Source organism: Cyprinodon tularosa, unplaced genomic scaffold (assembly GCF_016077235.1).
Source record: "Cyprinodon tularosa strain WSP-4 unplaced genomic scaffold, ASM1607723v1 ctg801, whole genome shotgun sequence".
Taxonomy (NCBI): Eukaryota; Metazoa; Chordata; class Actinopteri; order Cyprinodontiformes; family Cyprinodontidae; genus Cyprinodon; species Cyprinodon tularosa.
In genome coordinates this window covers 79,208-100,293 of record NW_024039565.1, presented here as the reverse complement: position 1 = coordinate 100,293, position 21,086 = coordinate 79,208, and the positions used below count along the sequence as shown (strand labels likewise).

The 21,086-nt window shown below is 40.5% G+C and overlaps 1 protein-coding gene across 1 annotated transcript; it reads right to left on the bottom strand.

The window, feature by feature from the left end:
- On the bottom strand, positions 1 to 18,677 carry LOC119774230 (phosphoribosyl pyrophosphate synthase-associated protein 1-like). Its single transcript, XM_038271638.1, has 10 exons — positions 18,419 to 18,677; positions 16,871 to 16,923; positions 15,675 to 15,741; positions 15,121 to 15,293; positions 13,725 to 13,840; positions 13,542 to 13,597; positions 5,763 to 5,908; positions 2,814 to 2,884; positions 2,406 to 2,552; positions 1 to 245 (listed from the first exon to the last, which is right to left on the bottom strand). The coding sequence occupies exons 1-10, from the start codon at positions 18,574 to 18,576 to the stop codon at positions 87 to 89; spliced, it is 1,146 nt and encodes a 381-aa protein (XP_038127566.1). The 5' UTR covers positions 18,577 to 18,677; the 3' UTR covers positions 1 to 86.
- Positions 18,678 to 21,086: the final 2,409 nt, after the last annotated feature.

Genomic DNA, 21,086 nt, shown 5'->3' with positions numbered 1-21,086 from the left:
TTTTTCTTGCCTCATTTGTGACATTCGGTAAATCAATCAGATTTATGTTGAACAGGAAGCGTCCGTCCCGCGGCGTCTGCGCCGCCTCAGTCGTCCACGGCGATGTTCCGGAACAAGTAGGACATGGACTCTCCGTTGTGGATGCGGCGGATGGCCTCAGCCAGGATCAGACTCACGTCCACCGTTTTGATCTTGGGACACTGAAGCTTCTGCACCTCATGGGGGACGGTGTTGGTCACCACCACCTGCAGACGCAGCCATCAGTTTCAGTCTACAGAGGCTCAGTAAACTCAATAAACACCCAGCTTAGCATTCATAGTATGGATTTTTTTTTAATTATATTTATTGATGTAATGATTTAAATAAAACTAAGTTAAGTTTGTAAATCCATGATAACATCCAGAGTGTGTTTATTTATCAGCCTGCAGCTCCTCAGAAAATCATTTTATCCATCAGACCTACCCCTAATTATATATATATATATATATATATATATATATATATATATATATATATATATATATATACCAAGTATTTGGTCCTATAGTCACTGTATTACAGATGGAGTAATGTAAGGAAGGTGATTCTGATCATTGATCTTCTGCCTCCATTTATCTGTTTACTACAGTCTGTTGAATTCATCTTAATGTGGATTTAAAGACATTTAAATCAGTGGAAAAAAACTTGCAGAACCTCCGTAGACCCCCCCGTTGATGACCTCCGCTTTACATGAATACCATCGAGCACATACAGTAGCAGCCATTTGTTACGGTCACTGTTTTGCCGTTTTTTTTTTTTGTGACCCCTGCAAGTTGTAAATAAATGGTATTTTCCTGCTGACATCATCTTTTAGTTTACTGACTTTTGTGTTACACCCAGTGCCAGAATTTACCCTTTAGTGGTCTTAAGGGTGGGGGGGTTGTAACACCATTTAAAACAGCCCCTCCCAGTCAAATGCCAGCTGGCAGCAGACTTCCCTGCAGCTCCCAGCAAAATCAAAATCCCCTCCATCTTCCACTCACTGTTCTTCTCCTGGATCTGCAGATTTTTTGACTCAAAAAAAATCCTGAGGCTGAACTTTTTCATCACAGGCATGAAACTGTTGGCGTAGCTCAGGGCGACCAGACGTCCTCTTTTTTTTCCGGACATGTCCGACTTTTCAGACCTAAAAAAATGTCTGGGGGGGATTTCAAAACCGTCCGGTATTCTGGTCGACAATGCAGTCCGGGAACCCCAGTGGAGGGGGGCAGGGAGCCAGTGGGGGACGGTAGCCTGGACACAGGTGGCCCCGTGCTTCCCCCCGCCTGCCTTACCGGCTCCCTGCCCCCTCCTCTGGCTAAGGACGGGGGGCTCTTGGCTCTCTGCTGAGGTCCGGTTCAGCAGTTGACACTTCATATCCCCCACCGCTTTTCTAACACCCGCCCCCTTCTTCTTCTGATTGGCTAATACTGTTAGCTTCAGAGCGCTCCTTTGCTACCATTGGCCGACTGACTCATTTTATTAACATTAATTTATTTCCGAGTGATTTTCTACTTTAATCCCTGCTCCACCCTTTCACTGCATTACAGGGTCTGACCAGCAGATGGCGCTTCTCTTTAGATCTTAATGTGATGAAATGATGACAGAATATTTTAGTAGAAAGATTGATGTTTAATAAGGAATTATAGGGAACCAGCAAAGGAAAGTGGGTTAACTGAACGGCTGCTACTGTTTATTAATTTCTTCATTATATCTCCTGTTTATCTGTTTAACATTAAAATCAATGAGGATTCTAACATGAATAAATTCATGAGGTTTCTTTTCAATAAAATATCACATAAATAACTTTGTTCATTGGTTTTTCTTTACTAGCGTTCGTTAGTTAACTGCTGTTAAATCTAATACTTATATATTTTTTTTACAGTTTGTAAAGTAAATCTTAAAATAGTAAAAGTAATGCTAAACCTTGCTGAATACGGAGGAATAAACCAAAATGTCAGAGTTCTGTTTCCCTAATTGAGAAATAAGATTTGCTTCATTAGTCGGAGTCTAACAGCAGCAGTTAGACCAGCTTAGCAAGACTGAGCTTTGTTCTATAAATTACTGATTTTGTTGCTGAATTTTGAAATAGAGGAAAGTTTCCAGCCTCCCCTGCTTGATCTTTTTAGCTGTTAAATTTCCAGGTTTTTCTTATTGTGTAATAAGCTGGTGAAGATTCTCAGTCAATCAATAACGTTAAAATCAATCAATCAAATAATAATAATATATAAAACAGTATAACATTGATGCATAAACACCTAATTTTATTTCAGTGTTAAATTCTGTTTAAAGATTATAATTAAAAATGTCTGTGGACCTTTACTGGTTGATGATTTTCTTTGTTCTGACCCGCTGGTTTTTAATGGGTGGATTAAACCAAAGCTGACCTCATCTATAGCAGACTCCTCTATCAGCCGGGGGGCTTCTGCAGACAGCAGCCCATGCGTGGCCATGATGTAGATCTTATAGGCTCCTCTCTCCTTTAGTCGTTCTGCTGCTGCAACAAAGTCCTCCACGTCGTCTATGATGTCATCCTGTGGAAGGTTAGAAAGACCAAGCAAACTGAGCATCGGAGCCTTTAATAAAAACACGCTATCTGGGTTTTTACAGGTTTACATCAAATGCTGATGGCTTCACTGGAAAACAAAAATACCCGAAATTCTGACATTTCAACTTTATGAGAAATATTCAACATTAACATCAAAATCAGACTTAATGAGGAATGACTGTAAAGTAGATTAAAAACCCAAATCATTTCCTTTTTATGCTGTATTTTCATTTTGTGGGCATCTTACCACGATGATGGCGATTCTTCCTCCTACGTCTCCAACGACGGTGATAGGAGGCTTCTCCTTCGGCATCATCACTGAACAACAGATAAAAGTTACCCACAGAAAGGGTGCTGACTTTAAAAGGAATAGCTGATAGCAGTGAAATTATTTTACAACCATTTAACGAGCCTAAAATATTAATAACTCCTATTCTTCCCCATAAATCAATATAATACTCTGGTAATATAATAAACTGGTGAAGATTCTCAGTCATCCAGGTCAGAGTCATTGAAAATAAAAGTTAAAAACAATCCACTGGTCTTTGTTTCCAAGTTTGAAGACGTTTCTCTTCACAACCAGGAAGATTTTCTATTCAAAATGTCAAAATTGGTGTCGAGTTCGAGGCTTTATAGAGTGGACCAAAAACGAAGCGATATTTTAGTTTATAAAACATGCAAATTGAAACGGATGAACGGGTCTACACCTTTGGGTCGTTAAAGGGAATCGTTGGTCTGGCTGAACAGGTGAGGTCACCTGTTCACCTCACCTGTTAGGAGACATAGGGCCGTTTCTCAGTTCACAAGAACACGAGTACGGACTCACAACCCGGGAAAGTCTGGACTCTGGGAGAACCGGAGCACGCAGCATAAATCTGGGTCAATTGGAACAGCAGCGTACTGATGACATCACCACATTCAAAGCTCACCTGGAGCTGCATTTCACCTCCTGTTATTAACCCATTTAGGCCTAAAACGCCTGGAAAAAACACCTTAAAAACCTATGGCCGATTTTAAAAAATACCCCTAAAACCTGAAGTTTTTCTGTAAATTCAGCAACTGTGTCAACGCCTAAATTATTGATATCTCAGCTTCTGTAGCAGATAGAACTCAAAATATATTTTATCTTTGAAATTCTTCCAAAAAAAAAATTTGAAAAGCAGTAATCAAAAAAAAAAAAATTCAACCTTTTATTTTTTCCATATGTGATCATGTCTTCATTGAGAATGTGCAATATAAAACGTTTTCAAAATAAAGAACAAACATTACATAAATAACTATCTGATGATTACTTATTAACAGTATTATTATGCATAATAATGCATATTTCTGTGTTATAAATTGCATACAACCTACCTCCAGATGGCCACAAATCTGTCCCGGGACATATTTTGGGGGAACTGCGTCCTGAAGAGAGGTTTACATACACAGCCCAATAAATGTCTTCATCTCCGTCACAGTCACGGGTGACCACTTTGCCATCTTTGCTCTTGTTGGAGTTTGGTTTGTTTGGTCACTGTACCTATTCGTCTCGGTAACTAGATGCATCCAAAGTTCTTCATTAAAAATATGCTCAAATGCCTGCAGCGGTGTGGCGTCTGCAGGCAAATCAACTTTCACTCCAGGTGTGCGGTTGAAAACACTCCGTGCATTGCGGTGGTAGTTCGATTGGTTCAGCGCGTTCAAAGTTATCATTTTCATCTATACCGTCATCAAAGCCGACACACTCCTCAAAATCACTGCCTTCAGACAACTCTTCTCTGTCAAACTCCTCCATGTTTGCTTGAAAAAAACTTCTTTCTTCTTGCTTGACTTATATGCTCTCCCGGCGTCAATGGTAGAATGACGCAACAGCACCCCCGGCTTGAATGGTAGAAATGCGGTAATGCTTTCCCGGCCTAAATGGGTTAATAGTCTCTAGATAATAATAAATTATGACTTTTTTCTTCTAGTGGAGGAATAATGATGAACACAGTCAGATAAACACAAATAAAACAAAAATCTTGCCATCAGAGCCGGCGGTGCTTCACACACCGCTAGCTGTTAGCCCCCGGCCGCCGCTGCAGGCGGGCTAACGTTAGCCCCCGGCCGCCGCAGACGGGCTGACGCTAGCCCCCGGCCGCCGCAGACGGGCTGACGCTAGCCCCCGGCCGCCGCAGACGGGCTGACGCTAGCCCCCGGCCGCCGCAGACGGGCTGACGCTAGCCCCCGGCCGCCGCAGACGGGCTGACGCTAGCCCCCGGCCGCCGCAGACGGGCTAACAAAATGAGCCAAGCGACCCCCATTCCAAAGGGGGGTACCCGTTCATCCGTTTCTATTTGCATGTTTTCTAAACTAAAACCAGGCTTTGTTGGGCTGCTGGATAAAACCTGGAACTAAACGCTATTTCTGACATTTTGGATTGAAAAATCTTCCTGGATGGAAGAGAAACGTCTTCAAACTTGGAAACAAAGTCCAGTGAATTGATTTTAAAATTTTTGGAATATTATGCTTAAATTAAGCAATTAGGACATGAAGTTCTCTGTTTTAAGCAGCATTTATTTGATAGTTTGACTGACAGGAGACATGAGGGGAGAGATGTGCCGCAAAGGTTAAGATTTAAGGCCTTTGAATGCTAAATCTGCTCAAATTTTTTAGAGCCACAGTGGTTGAAGTTAGCCGGGTGGAGCTGATTTTAGCAGCTTAATGATCTTTAAACCTGAGAAAAGAGAATCTGGTCAAACTAAAGTGCTGATTCCTGCTTGTTACGGAGCCTTTGGTCATATTTAGGCTGCGTCTGTAACAGTCATGACAACCTGGATGAAAGACGTGAAAACGGTTGTTGGAAAGCTATGACTCTGGAATCTCCAAGGCTAGCAGCCATGAGAGGCGGAGTGACCACGTATCTGTGCCCTGAAGGCGTCAGGAAGAGTCCGCCATGTTTGATGGACCTTTAAACAGCATCGTCTGTCTAATCTATAGCATCAGTGGAAAAAAACTATTAAATTCATTTGTTTTAACAGCATTAGGGCTTCGCCTTAGAGGGATTTAAGGGGGGGGGGGGGGAATTTGTCCAGGTTTTAACTCCTTCGACAAAACGTGAAAAAGGGCGACGCCCCGTTTGGCGTGCTACTGGGACGGCCTACGCTCAAAGAAAATGGCTGCAATTCTAAGTATTTCTGTTCAAACACTTGCGCAGGTCTTTCCTTCGCCTTACATGGCAGCTCCAGGCCTGTGTGTCCCGCCGTGGTCCGGGACAGCGGGGGGGAGTGCCGACCGTCTGCCATGTCCGACTCTGAATGCTGCCCCTCCCCGTGCATCACCACCAGGCCGAGTCGCAGTCTCTCAGCGTAGGACTGGGCTCTGAAACAGGAGAACAGGTAGAAACTGAAGAGTCTTAAGCTGCAGCACCTCAGCCTGAGACGGAGGAAACCAGCTGGAAAAGGAAAAAGTTACGTTCAGACCAGAAGCAGCAGAACCTGCTGGTTTACATGCAAAGTCAATGGTCGATGCGCCTCATGGCGCTGCAAAAGGTCCTGCAGCATCTAGAGCAGCAGGAGCAGCGCCTCACGAGCTTCTGAGCGTCTGAGAAGCAGCTAAAAATGCAACTTTAGCCGTTGGACGCGCCGCATCGACCAATCAGAGAAGCTGATCTGGGAGCTGGCAGGGAGTCAGACGCAGCACTGCTGATGCAGAGCGCTATGATCACTCCTCTGGGAAAACGATCTAGAAATAAGTAAAAATTTCTTAAATTAAGTATATTTACCCTTAATTCTAGTAGGTAAATGGAAAAGTTTGCCAATGAAATGAGTATTTGTATGCTTAAAATAAGATAATTCGATAATATACACTTGAAATTTAAGTGTAAATTCTCTTGTTCCATTGGCAAAATGTCTCTTTTACCTCCTTAATCCAAGAACAAATGCCCGGTTTTTAAGAAAAATTACTTAGATTTCAATTTTTTGCAGTGCAGAGCGCTATGATCACTCCTCTGCAACAGTTTATTAACGCCTAGTTAATTAAAAATGTAGAAACCTGCCGGCAAATTATGTCAAATTTTATTATTCTGGTGCCTGCAGCTTGGATTACGTACGTGAAAAACGCTAACATCTACTTCCACCTGCCGCTAACAGTAGGCAGCAGAAAAGCAGACCCACTATCATCAAAGATGACGCAGCACGCGCGTTTTTGCCGCTCCTGCTGCGTGCATTTGAACGTAGCATTAAATGTCAGCAGAATGAAAACAAAAGGATGCTTTAAACCTCCTACAGTCAGTAGGAGGTTTAAAGCAAGAAAACCTTCAATTTTGAATCAATTTCTTGAACTAGCATTGCTTTATTAACGTGCTGCTGGATTTTCATCATAATATTATTACCATGTTTCAGAAACATTTACTTCAAAATTCAAAATTGATCCAGGCAGATTTCAAAACGTCAAAATGAAAAAGTTCTGCCGCAGCTTTAAAAAGTGACACCAAACTGAACCAGAGAGGAAAACTAAAGCGTCATTTCAGAACAGCTGGGACAGGTTGCCATGGTTTCAAAATGACCCGAAAACCATTTAAGCATGTTTAAATCTAGTAAGTAACTCAGGATGGACAAAATAAAAAGCTGTGATACTGAGGAACAGTAATACTTCAGTTAAAGTAATACCGTATTGTTTGGAATATACGTCGCTCCGGAGTTTAAGTCGCAGCAGTCAAAACATGCATTATGAAAATGAAAAAAAAAACATACAAAAGGTGAAACGGACTAAAATTTGCACCTTTTATATATTTATATATATTAATATTTCATTAAATAAAATAATCTCCAAAGACAACAGCTACGGAAATAAAAACGGTCCTTTAGTGAAGAAGAAAAGAACAAAATTCGAGGAAAAAAACAGTAGAGATGAACAATCAATCTTGAAAGAAGTAAAAGGCCTATTTTAAAAACGCAAAACAAAACCATCTAATAGGCTATGCAGCCACAGGCCGATTACATCGCGCTATGAGAGAAAAAAATTCATAGCTGTTTGTTGTGGTAAGTTTTTTCTTTCAGCGGTATTAATAGAATACATGTTGTTGCAAAGCTACATAGCGCCCTCTCATGGTGAAAAAAAAACAAAACGTATACATACCGCACCAGAGTCACATGGCCAGCCAAGTGCGAAAAATATGGTAATCCCTCCCCACCGCTGGTATCCATAAATTGAATTTGTCTGATTATAAGAAAAAACGTTTGATGTCGACCAAAGTCAATATTAATAAAACCATTTAAGCCGCTGTCACACCTTGACGATTTACACCAAGGTATGCTTGACTGTACAGTAGTGATGGTATGAGATGAGTCGAGGCTTCAAGGCGTGTGTAGAGTAATGGAGGGGGCGTTTCCCCGAAGCGCGTGTCGAGGCGTGATTCATTTAGAGGAGGGGCCAAAATTAATGACGTCCGATAGAGATGTCCCGATCCAGGTTTTTGCACTTCCGATCCGATACCGATATTGTTTTTGGACTTCCGATCCGATACCGATACTGGCCGATACCAGCCTATCCGAGCATGTATTTAAGTTTAAGTTAAAGTATTTAGCCTTAGTTGTAAGACTCATGTTGAAAAGGGTTTTAGTACTCTTGATAACAGCTAGCCAGCTAAATTAGGTGAGATTGAATAAAACACAATGCTTGGTAACAACAAACTTAACTGTTTATTAAGAGATAAACACAAACTGGACAAAATTATGAATAGCAATCTGAAATTGCACAGTGAACAGTAAAACCGTAAACAGTTAAAGGTGCAAGTATTACTGTAAGTTTTAATAAAAATGCAAAACAGGGAAACACTGGCGCAAAATAGTGGAATGGATCGTTTCAATCGGCGAAACTGGAAAATACGGACCGGAATTTTTTTTTAAAACTGGATCGGCATTTTACATGCTTTGCCGATATGCATTTTTTTGCCAATATCGGTGTCCCGATCCGATCCACGTAGCGGGACAAGCCTAACGTCCGAGGCCTCGCTACCGTGATACCATGTGACCGCTTCGGGATGTGGTTCAGAAAGCGCAAGATCAGTCAAGATGTGGGAGTTTGGAGGAGAGCTGCTGTCAGCTGGATAAAGTTTGGATAGATTCTAATAATAGATTGGCTGGAAAAACAACCAATCTAGTTGCTAATTTGGTTGGAATAAACAATGTAATGATAAAAATTTGTAGCCTGACGTAGTCCTACTCAATTCTAGTCAGAATGAGTCTGATGCTGATTATGGGGCGTGTTTCGAACGAACCAGGAAAAAAAATGCCTCTGCACTCAATTGGATAGACCTACAACCAATAAGAGCAACGGAGTGCGTGACGTATGTTAAGCGACGCATAGTTGTTGTCCACAAAAATCAAAGCGTGCAGTTGCACGCCTAGAATAAGAAGATGAGCCTTGATCGCGTTTCTCTGTTCCTCTTTTAAAATTAATTTGCTGTCGATATCTTCTAGAACAGACCTAATAGCAGAATCTACTCACCTCAACTCTCCAGCGGCAGCCATTGTTGTTGTCACCCAAGCGCGCTTTGGTCACGTGATTGATAACGTTACTGTTGATCATCTGTCCATCATCGTATAAAGCCCGCCCTGACAATTTGATTGGATCGCCTGACAGTGGGCTTTAATACTCGCGCTACTATGGAGCAGAGCCAGACCGAACTTCCCGACCTCAAACCTTGTGGGCGGGACTAAGTTCGGACTGGCACCCAGGCTACAAAATTTGAGCAAACCATCGGACAAAGCCCGCGTTAACACGTCAGTCTTAAGAAGTATTTTCTCCTGAGTGAGAGCATCTACATAGGTGGCGTCAGCTGTAAGAGTCAGGCTCCCACTCTGGAGGTTGATGGTTCAAGACCTGTTTTTGACTTTTGAAAATTTCGCTTAAACTTAATTATTTTGGCGGATGAGACTAAACTGCATTGTTTTGCCCGAGTAAAAATATAGATTGGGTAAATTATGTCGGTTTAGCCAAAAGATTGGTTGAACACAACTTCCAACCTGATTAAAACCAAAAAACTATCATGTTTGAATAAAAATTACTAACACCGTTCATTTTGCTCATCATTGCCCAATTTGCACAAACACTGTCACAGTCTGCTTGAGTTTATTTCACTAAAATGGCAGAAAAACTATGCACCTTAAATTATTGTTCTAAGAAATTTTACACATAAAAAAACTTACAAAAGATTTTATTATACACACCAACCATTAATCATTTCAAGGGAACTTAAAAGGGGAAAAAAAGATAAACAGTTGCAAAAAAAAAAAAAAAAAAAAATCACAGATTTTATTAGAAACTGTAGTTCTGCTGTCCACCAGTAGGTGGTGACATGTTCACATGAAGCCTCATGAACTGTGGGGATCGTTGAAGCAATTTGGCCAAACGGTTCAATGAGGCTTCATCTCAGCATCACTAACGTACAGAAAATCAGGTAAAAACGACGGCATACGTTGGATAAGTTAGAGGTACGTTTTGTAGAAGTTATGAGCACGCTGAAGCTGGAAAACGCTAAAACACGTTGACCGACGGTGACTACGTCGAGAAATGATACTCAAAATTTTACTTGTTTATTTTTTCTACTTATTATTACTGTAGACGGGATATTAGGGCCAGAATAGAGATTTTTTTTTTCCTTCTATTTCGATAATAAAGTCGTAACATTGCTTTGAAGTACTTGAAAATAATTATTGTGAAACAATAAAGACATTTTCTATTCTATTCTATAAAAGGGGTAGAAAGATATAAGTAAATCTAATCAATATATGTATAAAAAATATATCTGCAAATTCTCTAATATTCAACAACAAAAAATACTTTTTATTTTTTTATTGCTGTTTTGCACAATTTGCTTTTACTATCAGATTTATAGTCCTCCCCCCCGCAGATATATTAGAATCTGTCCTTAAATTCCAGCCAAACTAATTTAATAAGTACAGGTGCTGGTCATAAAATTAGAATATCATGAAAAAGTAGATTGATTTCAGTAATTCCATTTAAAAAGTGAAACTTGTATATTATATTCATACATTACATACAAACTCATATATTTCAGATGTTTATTTTGTTTAATTTTGATGATTACAAATGACAACAAATGAAAATCTCAAATTCATCATATCAGAAAATTAGAATATTACTGAAGACCAATAAAAACAAAGGATTTATAGAAATGTTGGCCAACTGAAAAGTATGAACATGAAAAGTATGAGCATGTACAGCACTCAGTATTTAGTTGGGCCTCCTTTGGCCTGTATTACTGCAGCAATGCGGCGTGGCATGGAGTCGATCAGTCTGTGGCACTGCTCAGGTGTTATGATAGCCCAGGTTGCTCTAATAGTGGCTTTTAGCTCTTCTGAATTGTTGGGTCTGGTGTATTGCATCTTCTTCTTCACAATACCCCATAGATTTTCTATGGGGTTAAGGTCAGGAGAGTTTGCTGGCCAATTAAGAACAGGGATACCATGGTCCTTCAACCAGGTACTGGTAGCTTTGGCACTGTGTGCAGGTGCCAAGTCCTGTTGGAAAATGAAATCTGCATCTCCAAAAAGTTGGTCAGCTGCAGGAAGCATGAAGTGCTCTAAAACTTCCTGGTATGTGGCTGCGTTGACCCTGGACCTCAGAAAACACAATGGACCAACACCAGCAGATGACATGGCACCCCAAACCATCACTGACTGTGGAAACTTTACACTGGACTTCAAGCAACGTGGATGAAGTGCCTCTCTTCTTTTCCTCCAGACTCTGGGACTTTGATTTCCAAAGGAAATGCAAAATTTACTTTCATCAGAGAACATGACTTTGGACCACTCACCAGCAGTCCAGTCCTGTTTCTCTTTAGCCCAGGCAAGACGCTTCTGACGCTGTCTGTGGTTCAAGAGTGGCTTGACACAAGGAATGCGACAGCAGAAACCCATGTCTTTCATACGTCTGTGTGTGGTGGTTCTTGAAGCACTCACTCCAGCTGCAGTCCACTCTTTGTGAATCTCCCCCACATTTTTGAATGGGTTTTGTTTCACAATCCTCTCCAGGGTGCGGTTATCTCTCTTGCTTGTACACTTTTTTCGACCACATCTTTTCCTTCCCTTCGCCTCTCTATTAATGTGCTTGGACACTGAGCTCTGTGAACAGCCAGCCTCTTTAGCGATGACCTTTTGTGTCTTGCCCTCCTTGTGCAAGGTGTCGATGGTCGTCTTTTGGACAACTGTCAAGTCAGCAGTCTTCCCCATGATTGTGTAGCCTATAGAACTAGACTGAAAGACCATTTAAAGGCTTTTGCAGGTGGTTTGAGTTAATTAGCTGATTAGAGTGTGGCACCAGGGGCCATCAATTTTGAACCTTTTCACAATATTCTAATTTTCTGATATGATGAATTTGAGATTTTCATTTGTTGTCATTTGTAATCATCAAAATTAAACAAAATAAACATCTGAAATATATGAGTTTGTATGTAATGTATGAATATAATATACAAGTTTCACTTTTTAAATGGAATTACTGAAATCAATCTACTTTTTCATGATATTCTAATTTTATGACCAGCACCTGTAACAGATAAAAACCTTTAGATAAATCAAACATTACCGCCACATATCTGACTCTATAACCATTAAAACAACTATTTTCATTCATCTCAGACGGAACTATTAAATGACTTGTATTATATTAAACTGCACTTCCAATATTCACCACTGGTCGGCGCCATTTCCCTTTTTCCTCTGATCACGGAGCAGCTGGCTTGCTTGGTCTTGCAATGAATCCTGGGATATCCAAGAATAGTGAGGATACATTGGACCCGTCCTTCAAATTGGGCAAAAAGAAGGACGCATTTTAAGGTCGCATAACAAGGGCCGTTTCTCTTAACGAGTACGTACTCGTTTTCTCGTTAAGTCCGTTCTTGCCGAGTACGCAGGAAGATCGGACTTGACGAGAACGCGAGCACGCAAGCACGTATGTGTATGGGAACAGAAGCGTACTTGTGACGTCATCACATGCAACGTTCTTTAGCATTTCTTTAACACTAAAAACTATTTATTCCCTACACAAAACATTCTGAAAACAATATTTTTAATTTCTAAAGCTTAAAAAACATTAAAAAAAATTGGACGTTTGGCCGAATTAAAGCAAAAAACCGGCATCAGAACGAGCTGTAGTTCACACATAACTAGACCGAGAGAAGTGCACTACAGACGGGGTAACATTAGCCCTGGCTGCGGTTACCCTCGGAGGTCTGCTGGTCACTCTGGTACGCTCAACGTCGGACTTTATTTTTTTTTTTCGCACTAACTCTGTAAACAGGCCACACAGGGAGGCTTCAATGTATAATGTTATCGCCTCAAACGATTTCAAAACGTACTTTTGAAGAACAACAGCAGCAGAAAAGGGAATGTTTAACTTACCACTGTGAGCGCTGTCTGGAATCAAGCTGCGGCCGCGGGGCATTCTGGGGAAGCGGTCAGTCTGAAGAACGCACAAGTCTGCTCTGATGCATGCTCGATAAAGAGGGCGGGGCCAGAACAACATCCGGGGATTTGGTGCGTTCTCGAGAATTGGAACGGTACTCGGGCTGAGGCTGATGACGTGCCACGAGTACACGAGAACGCTCATATTGAGAAACGGCCGAGGAGTCTTGGAATCTGACCAGACCTCGGCGCCGCGCTATGACGTCATCGGCCTTTGAATCTGGCCTTCAGAGGACGCAGCCCATGAATTCCAACAGAGTCATAATGTCTATGGTAGAAAGCGCCTGAAGACCCAAAGCTGTGCCTGATCAAAACTCTAATTTTAGCTCAACTATAGATTCATTTTATCCCATAAAAGCTGCAGCGGTGCGGCTGAAAGCTTCTCCAAGCTGGGAGGAGCCAGTTGGTGACCCCTGGTTTATATATATTCGTTATTTTCTAAAACCTCACAGAGTACGAGACCGTGCTCTGAGCTAAACCTCATCTATGAGGGATCAGAAATCCCGCCTCTAGGCTCCTGTTACCTTTTAGCAGCAGATGGAGTCTTTGCAACGATGACGGCGTTCCTGTAGTCTGGGATCTGGAGAGACAGAAGAACATTTTTTAAAAAAGGGAAAAACTAATGATATAAAGGTAAAAATATTTAAGTAATAGATGTCAGAGAGACGTTTTCAGAGAAAAACTAAAGGGTTTTCTATTTGATGTACCTCCTCCTGGATGTACTGCAGGAGGAAAGGCGAAGCGCGGAGGTTGTCGATGGGGATGTTAAAGAAGCCCTGGATTTCCTTCTGGTGAAGGTCCATGGTGATGATGTGAGTCAGTCCTGCAACGACACGCAGAACCTTCATCAGATGCAAAAATAACCGCATCAGATGATAAAATTATCCTTACAACAAAATAAGCGATGTATGGATTTCATCAACAGATATTTTTCCCAGAGAAAACTGAATATAAAAACATTGCAGCAAAAATTACAGGAAAAGTTTAAATTTTAAATCTGAAATTATTCCATCCTGTTCAATAAATGATCAGTAGCTACGTTTACATGGACACAACTAATCGGATTGAAGGCCTGATCAGATCAAAAATGTTTCATGTAAACATGTCAGACTGAAGATTCTAATCCGATTCGGTCCGATCGGATCTAAATTTAATTCCGAAAGAGAGAGGTGGTTTTTGCCGATCGCCATTCCGATTGGCGTCCATGTAAACACCCATTCGGATCTAAAGAGTAAAATAATCTTCACTGCGCATGTGTGCGACGTCAGCGTGACGTTTTTCCGCCTTGTCAACAACAGGAAACCACCGGTCGCTCTTGTTGTGAACAACATGGCGGGAGGAGTCTAGGAACGCCGACTTATACACTCAAGTTCATTTAAAGCTGCAGGAAGCAGGAATTTATCCTCCTCCTCTTCCTCTTTTCTCTCTCCACAGCCCACTCGCTCTCCCACGCCGGTTCAATCGCTCATTCTCTACATTTTCTCTCGGACATTTCGCTGCCAAGCGCTTTTTTCCTCCTCTCTCCGTTTTTCTTTCCGCTCGCTCCGAGCGCATCGTTTGTCAGGCCTCCCAAAAACCAGACGCAGACAGAACTGCCAAGTTTGGCAGGAAGTTCTGCGCATGCTTCAAAGATTTAATCTGATCCAACGCTTGGTACATGTATACACACGTCATGATCGGATCATTTCATTTAGTGTCCTTGTAAACGGAGATTTTGAATTTCCGATCAACCAAGGTTTGGATCGGATCGGGGAAATTTTGCGCATGTAAACGTAGCTAGTGTTTTTAATTCAAAGGGAGTTTTTCCTCTCCACTGTCGCTACAAGCATGCTTAGTGTGAGGGATTGCTGAAGAGTCAATGAGTCGATGCAATCAGCTGGTTTTCCTTAGATAGAAAACTTTGAATCAATCTGACTGGATGATCTGGTGAACTGGAAAGTGACCTGAGATGACATGATGTGAATTGGAGCTATAGAAATAGACTGAATAGAATGGAATTGAATTTAGTTTAGAAATAAATGTGACACCATATTAATTCCTCAACGCTGTGGCGCAAACCTTCCCACAGCACAACGGCCCCTCTACCGTGCAGCTCTGCCTCACCGGCTTTGGCCAGCATGGAAGCCAGCAGCTTGCAGACGATGGAGCCTCTCTTCCTCATCTTGCACTGCTTGCTGTAGGGAAAGTAGGGAATGACTCCGATGATGTTCTTCGCACAAGACGACTTCAAAGCGTAAGCCATCACCAGCAGCTCCATGACGGCCGTGTTGACGTCCCTGAAGCGTCGATGGAGACATTAAAAACAGATTGAATAAAATCTATTTTCCTTCTTTTAATAAAGGTTTAAAGGAACTGAGAAACATTCTGAGGCAAAGGCTGGTTCAGAAGATGTTTGTTTTTCTATTCAATGCTAAAAAAACATTATTTAAATGCTTAATATATGAAATATATCTCCACAGAAAAGCTGCACCTTCTTATAAACCTCGTGGTTCAAAGGGAGGGAAAAAAGCAGGGGTTTATAGTCAGGAAAATACGGTAGTATTATGTTTTTTGTCAGCCAATGACGCACTGAGTAGTTATAAAACCATCATAATTTTTATTGTTCTTTACAGGAGTTTAATCATCAGTTTGCCATCAGATGATCAGAGCTGGAATACCTTGGAATGGTCTGAATAATAAAGACGTCTTGTCCTCGGACAGATTCCTTCACTTCCACTTTCGTCTCTGCAGGGAGAGAAAGTTTCATAGCTGGTTCAGTTGTGAGTAGGGATGGGGATCATTAATATTTATTGATATCGATACCTTTATCGATACTCCTTATCGATCCGAGTCTTTATCGATACTTTTCTGATTATTTGGTGGAAAGACGATGCGACAAAATTTTTTTAACAGAACTGGTATTGCTTTTATTGCTTAACAAGTGAGCATAACAAAAAGGTTTCTAGCCTTCAATAAACGTGGCTAATGTAATAGGCCACTTCGAAATGACATAAAACTAACTAGAATATATTTTCACAATTGTTGGTTAATGTATTGTCTACTGTCACTTTTCATCATGTTTTTAGTGATTAGGAAAATATTTAACAAATAAATAATTGTATTTTAAATTAAATGTAATTTTTAATAAATGTTGGCATCAGTAGTTTCATTATATATAGAGCAATATACAACTGTATTACTCATGTTTCTCGCCAAAAATTAAATTTCCCGTTTTCTTTACGTTACACTTGAACGCATCATGATAACCTAATTGTCGTTTTACTGAGCCAATCTGAACACATCATCATGCAGCACGTCTGAAACTTTATTTACTTTTCAAGCTAACTAGCTTGTATGCTTCCGATTACAACACAGATTTCACAATTACTATTTTTAACTGACCGGACAAGCTACAAAGTCTGTGCGCGCGCTAACCAGTGGTACTCTGAGTGGATGATGAAGACGGGCCCGACTGCGGCGGCAGCAGCAGCCGGAGGAGGAGTCTTTTCCGTTCAGCCATCCTCGAGTCGCGAGCAAAGTTAACTGCCAGACTTCACTTGTTTTACTTTTAATATCTGTTTGCTTACAATTTCATTCCAAAACATTGGTGGACATGCTGCAGTGATTGGATTGATTAGATTTAAATGCTGTGACGCGACTCGAGGGACACACAATTATGTTACAGGACCTCCGGGAGGAAAAAAAAAAAACAACCAGACTCGATAGTGGTATCGATAAGCCCAAACGTTATTGATTTTCGGGTTTTGAAAAAAGTGGAACCGGGTCCTTGATGGAACCGGGTTTCGATCCCCATCCCTAGGTGTGAGACGCTCTGATTGGATCCCGGTTACCTGGACAGACCGCTAAACCGTACCTGAGTTTGACTCCTGATAAACGACCGACCTGCCCAGCTCCACACCCAGGCGCCTGGAAACAACAACACAGAAAATCCAAACTAGAATCAAACATTTCTGATGAAACGTGTGTAGAGCTGTAGGTTCCTTAAAGAAGATTTTCTACAAAATGAAAAAAATCAGGTGAAACTAAAACTTTTCCACCTGAAGAGTTCTGGATGCAGCAGATTGAAAGAAAAATAAATATGTATATATTTTATCTTAAATGCAAAATGTTTATAGATTTCTTTACAATCTTGATATAATTCCTGCTCTAAGTGTGTCGCTCTGTCAGCTAAAGGCGTGTTTTACAGCCTCTATACTCCAGTTAACGATTAATCAATTACTGAATTAGTTAAAGATTATTTCAATAATCAATTAATCACAATTAATTGATTCAGGTCTATAAGAGGGAATGGTGGCATGTAATGGATGGATGGATGGATGGATGGATGGACGAATGAATGGATGAATGAATGGATGGATGGATGGATGGACGGACGGACGAATGAATGGATGGACGGACGAATGAATGGACGGACGAATGAATGGATGAATGAATGGATGGACGGACGGACGAATGAATGGATGGACGGACGAATGGATGAATGACGGATGGATGGATGGATGGACGGACGAATGAATGGATGGACGGACGAACGGATGAATGGATGGACGGACAAACGGATGAATGGATGGACGGACGAACGGATGGATGGATGGACGAATGAATGGATGAATGAATGGACGGACGGACGAACGAATGAACGGACGGACAGACGGACGAATGAATGGATGGACGGACGAACGGATGGATGGATGGACAAATGAATGGATGAATGAATGGACGGATGAATGAATGAATGAATGGATGGACGGACGGACGAATGAATGGATGGACGGATGAATGGATGGATGGACGGACAGACGGACGAACGGATGGATAGACTGATGAATGGATGGATGGATGGAAACAAAAAAATATGATCAAAATATCCAGAAACTGATTAAAAAGCAATTTTGAAGTCCAAAGATATATATATATATATATATATATATATATTTTTTTTTTTTTTTTTTTTTTATTCTAAATGTTGAACTTCTGATGTTTCTCAGCAGCTCAGACCGACTGATCTCCCTCCAGTTGATTTTATCTAAAAAATGTTCCTGATAATTGCAGAGGATTCATAAACTGAAGCTCTGGTCTGTGAGGAATTATTTCCTCCATCTTTATAAAGACTTTATTTAGAACTCCTGGACTGTTTTTAAGGACAGGAATCAATGAACCAATGAGATGACGTCATGTTCATTTAGGGATTCTTCCTACAAATTCAACTTTATTCTTTTAATTAGTGATAAAAACTCATTAACTCTTTCCTGCCCATATTCTACAGCAGCCTTTAAATAAATATTTCAATAAACAAAAAGCTAAAAGTCAGTAATCAGACAGAATGAGGAAAACTAAACCCTTAATTCTGCATCTTTATCATCATTAATGTCATGAAATGATGAAGGATATTCCCACTCACTCTGTGATCTTGGTGGGCAGCTCGGTGCAGCCGGATGAGGAGTTTGCAGAAAACACGCGATAATTGCTCCTAGAGACGTTCATGGTGGAGAAACCAAAGGCCAGCGCGGGGCTCTGAGGGGGGGGACGCAGGGACCTGTGGCCCCCACAGCGCCTCATGGGCTTCTCTCTGTATCCGCTCAGAAAAAGGTGGAGGTTTCACCATAAAACCCCCCAAAATATCCCCATGTGGAAATAAGGACACCCACGCTGCGTGTCTGAAGCTAAACTAAACAACACAAAGGACACGTCACGTGGGAGAAACGGTTGAAAAAATACAAGGAAACAGAAAAAAACCCGCAATATTTTCAGTAAACTGAAGCCTGAGCTGCTTTATAAAGAAACTGGATTGAACCGGAATTACAGCAAATAGGTAAACAACAAAGTGCCGCTAATTCTGAAACGCGCTCAGCAGAGATAAGAGCAGAGCCGCATAGATCGCTTTATCCTCTGGGCGCTGACGCGATTTGGTGGCGCCATCTTGGGGCGGTCGACAGCTCCGCTCTGTAATGTGCTAAGGAGGCAAAATAATCTATTTATATAAACTTTAACTCACTGAATATTTAACTAATCCTCACGTTTTTTTTTTTTTTTTTTGTTTTTTTTTTGCTGAAAACAAAGAAGTGTTTCAGTTTATTTAAATATCCTTTCTGTGATTAAGAGTAATAGAATATTCTGATAGAATGGATGCTGTTGCAAAGTACAGCCAATCAGACATTTCTATATTTTTCCATTGCTATATACGCAAACAGAGAATCATTCTCAATCCTTTTATTGAGAATGATTCAAACGTTAATATTTACAAAGTCTACTTCTTCAGTTTTTATAACAGCAATTTGCATAAACTCCAGAATGTTCTAAAGAGTGATCAGCGTAACAGCAATTAATTGCAAAGTCAATATTTGCCTAGAAAATGAACACATTTCAATGTCATTGCAGCCCTGCCTTAAAGGAGCGGCTCACATGGTTTCAGTGATTGGTCCATTAACACAGGTGTGGGTGGTGATGAGGACAGGGCTGCAGATCAATCTGTCAGGATTCAGTCAGAATGACGTCACTGGACACTTTAAAAAGAGGCTGCTGCTCGGCATCATTGGTTCTCTGCTGTGAACCATGGTTATCTCTAAAGAAACACCTGCAGTCATCATTGCACTGCACAAAAATGTCCATCCATCCATTCAGCAAAGATCCTGCTACATGGCTCTACATCTGATTTTGGCATTTGACCAATTAGATGATAATGAATGATATATTATCTACTGGAAATAAAGGTGGAAAAAGTTAACAAGTGAAGAAAAAAAGGTAAAACTATTTGAAAAAAGTTAATAAACCTGGTTAGCGATTCTATTTAGGTTTATAAACTACAAAATGTGAGTGCCATTGTTAGCATTAATGCTGTACAAAATAAAATGTGTTTCTTTTTCTGTCAGAGAGTTTTTCATTAATTTCTTCTAGAAGCACTTTTGTTATTTTTCTTCATATATTCAGGCAGGTTAGCGTTTCTTGTTATTAAATCTAAATTCATTTTTGCCATCAAAATATCCAGATTTTTTAATATCACAAAGGTAATAAGGTTTTGTCCTGGATATTGGCTTCAATGAGGTCCCTATAAAGGACTGTTTCTTATTCTGTTATTTTTATACACTTTATATTTACTTTTCAACATTGTGTGACCACTTTTACTGTAATCTTTTGCTGCTGTAACAAAACAATTGACCCATTTTGGAACAATAAGGGGATATTTTATTGTATGTGTAGTATATATATATATATATATATATATATATATATATATATATATATATATATATATATATATATATATATATATATATATATATATATACACACACAAAGCCATACAGACAGTAATCTGCTGCACAGTGCTGAGGCTTCCTTCTCCTGTTCTGCTTAAACCAGCAGGTTTAGGGTAGCGGTCGACCTTCCCAAGATGGCGCCCCTAATTTCTGCGCTTCTGTTCTTTTGTGTATGTCTATGGCGCTCACACACAGATTAAAGAGAACATAAGCTCCACCCACAATCACGTTCATTGGATAAACCACACAGCTACCAAGGTTCAACCAATCAGGGAGCTCCTTCTCTGTCTCTTTGATTTACCCACTCTGAACCCATTTACTGCCATCTGGTGGAGGGGAGGAGGTCTTACACCGCTCCGCCAGTGATCAGGGTTGTTTATTATTGATTGATTGATAGCTGGAATATTATACAGGATTGTTATACTGTATATTATACAGCTTTTGATTGCTTGGTCATTTTTTAAATATTTTTTTTAATGTCAGATCCAGCCTGCTGCTCACTTATTTTTTTATTTAACCATTTCAGAGCTGTTTAAATCTCACCTCTGTGAGAAAAGTTGTCAAAATTTTTTATTGATCCAGACAGATCAGAGTCACCTAGAAATGCAATAATAGGATTAGACGAATGTGTTTCAATAATGTGTGAAAACAGCAGATGAATCAGAATGTTTAGAATGAGGACGTGTTTGCAGTGGTTATTAAATAAAATATATATATTGGTGAAAAGCTACCTTAATAAAAGAGCCAAATAATTTAGGGCAATTTGTGAAAAGAATGAATGGAGGCCTCAGAAGAACAGCTGAACGATGGAAA

Coding starts and splice junctions, on each gene's coding strand:
- LOC119774230 (XM_038271638.1), bottom strand. CDS start 18,576: ATGAGGCGCTGTGGGGGCCACAGGTCCCTGCGTCCCCCCCCTCAGAGC. Junction 13,598..13,724: donor TGCAGTACATCCAGGAGGAG/GTACATCAAATA, acceptor CTGTCTCTCCAG/ATCCCAGACTACAGGAACGC. Junction 2,553..2,813: donor GAAGAATCGCCATCATCGTG/GTAAGATGCCCA, acceptor AACCTTCCACAG/GATGACATCATAGACGACGT.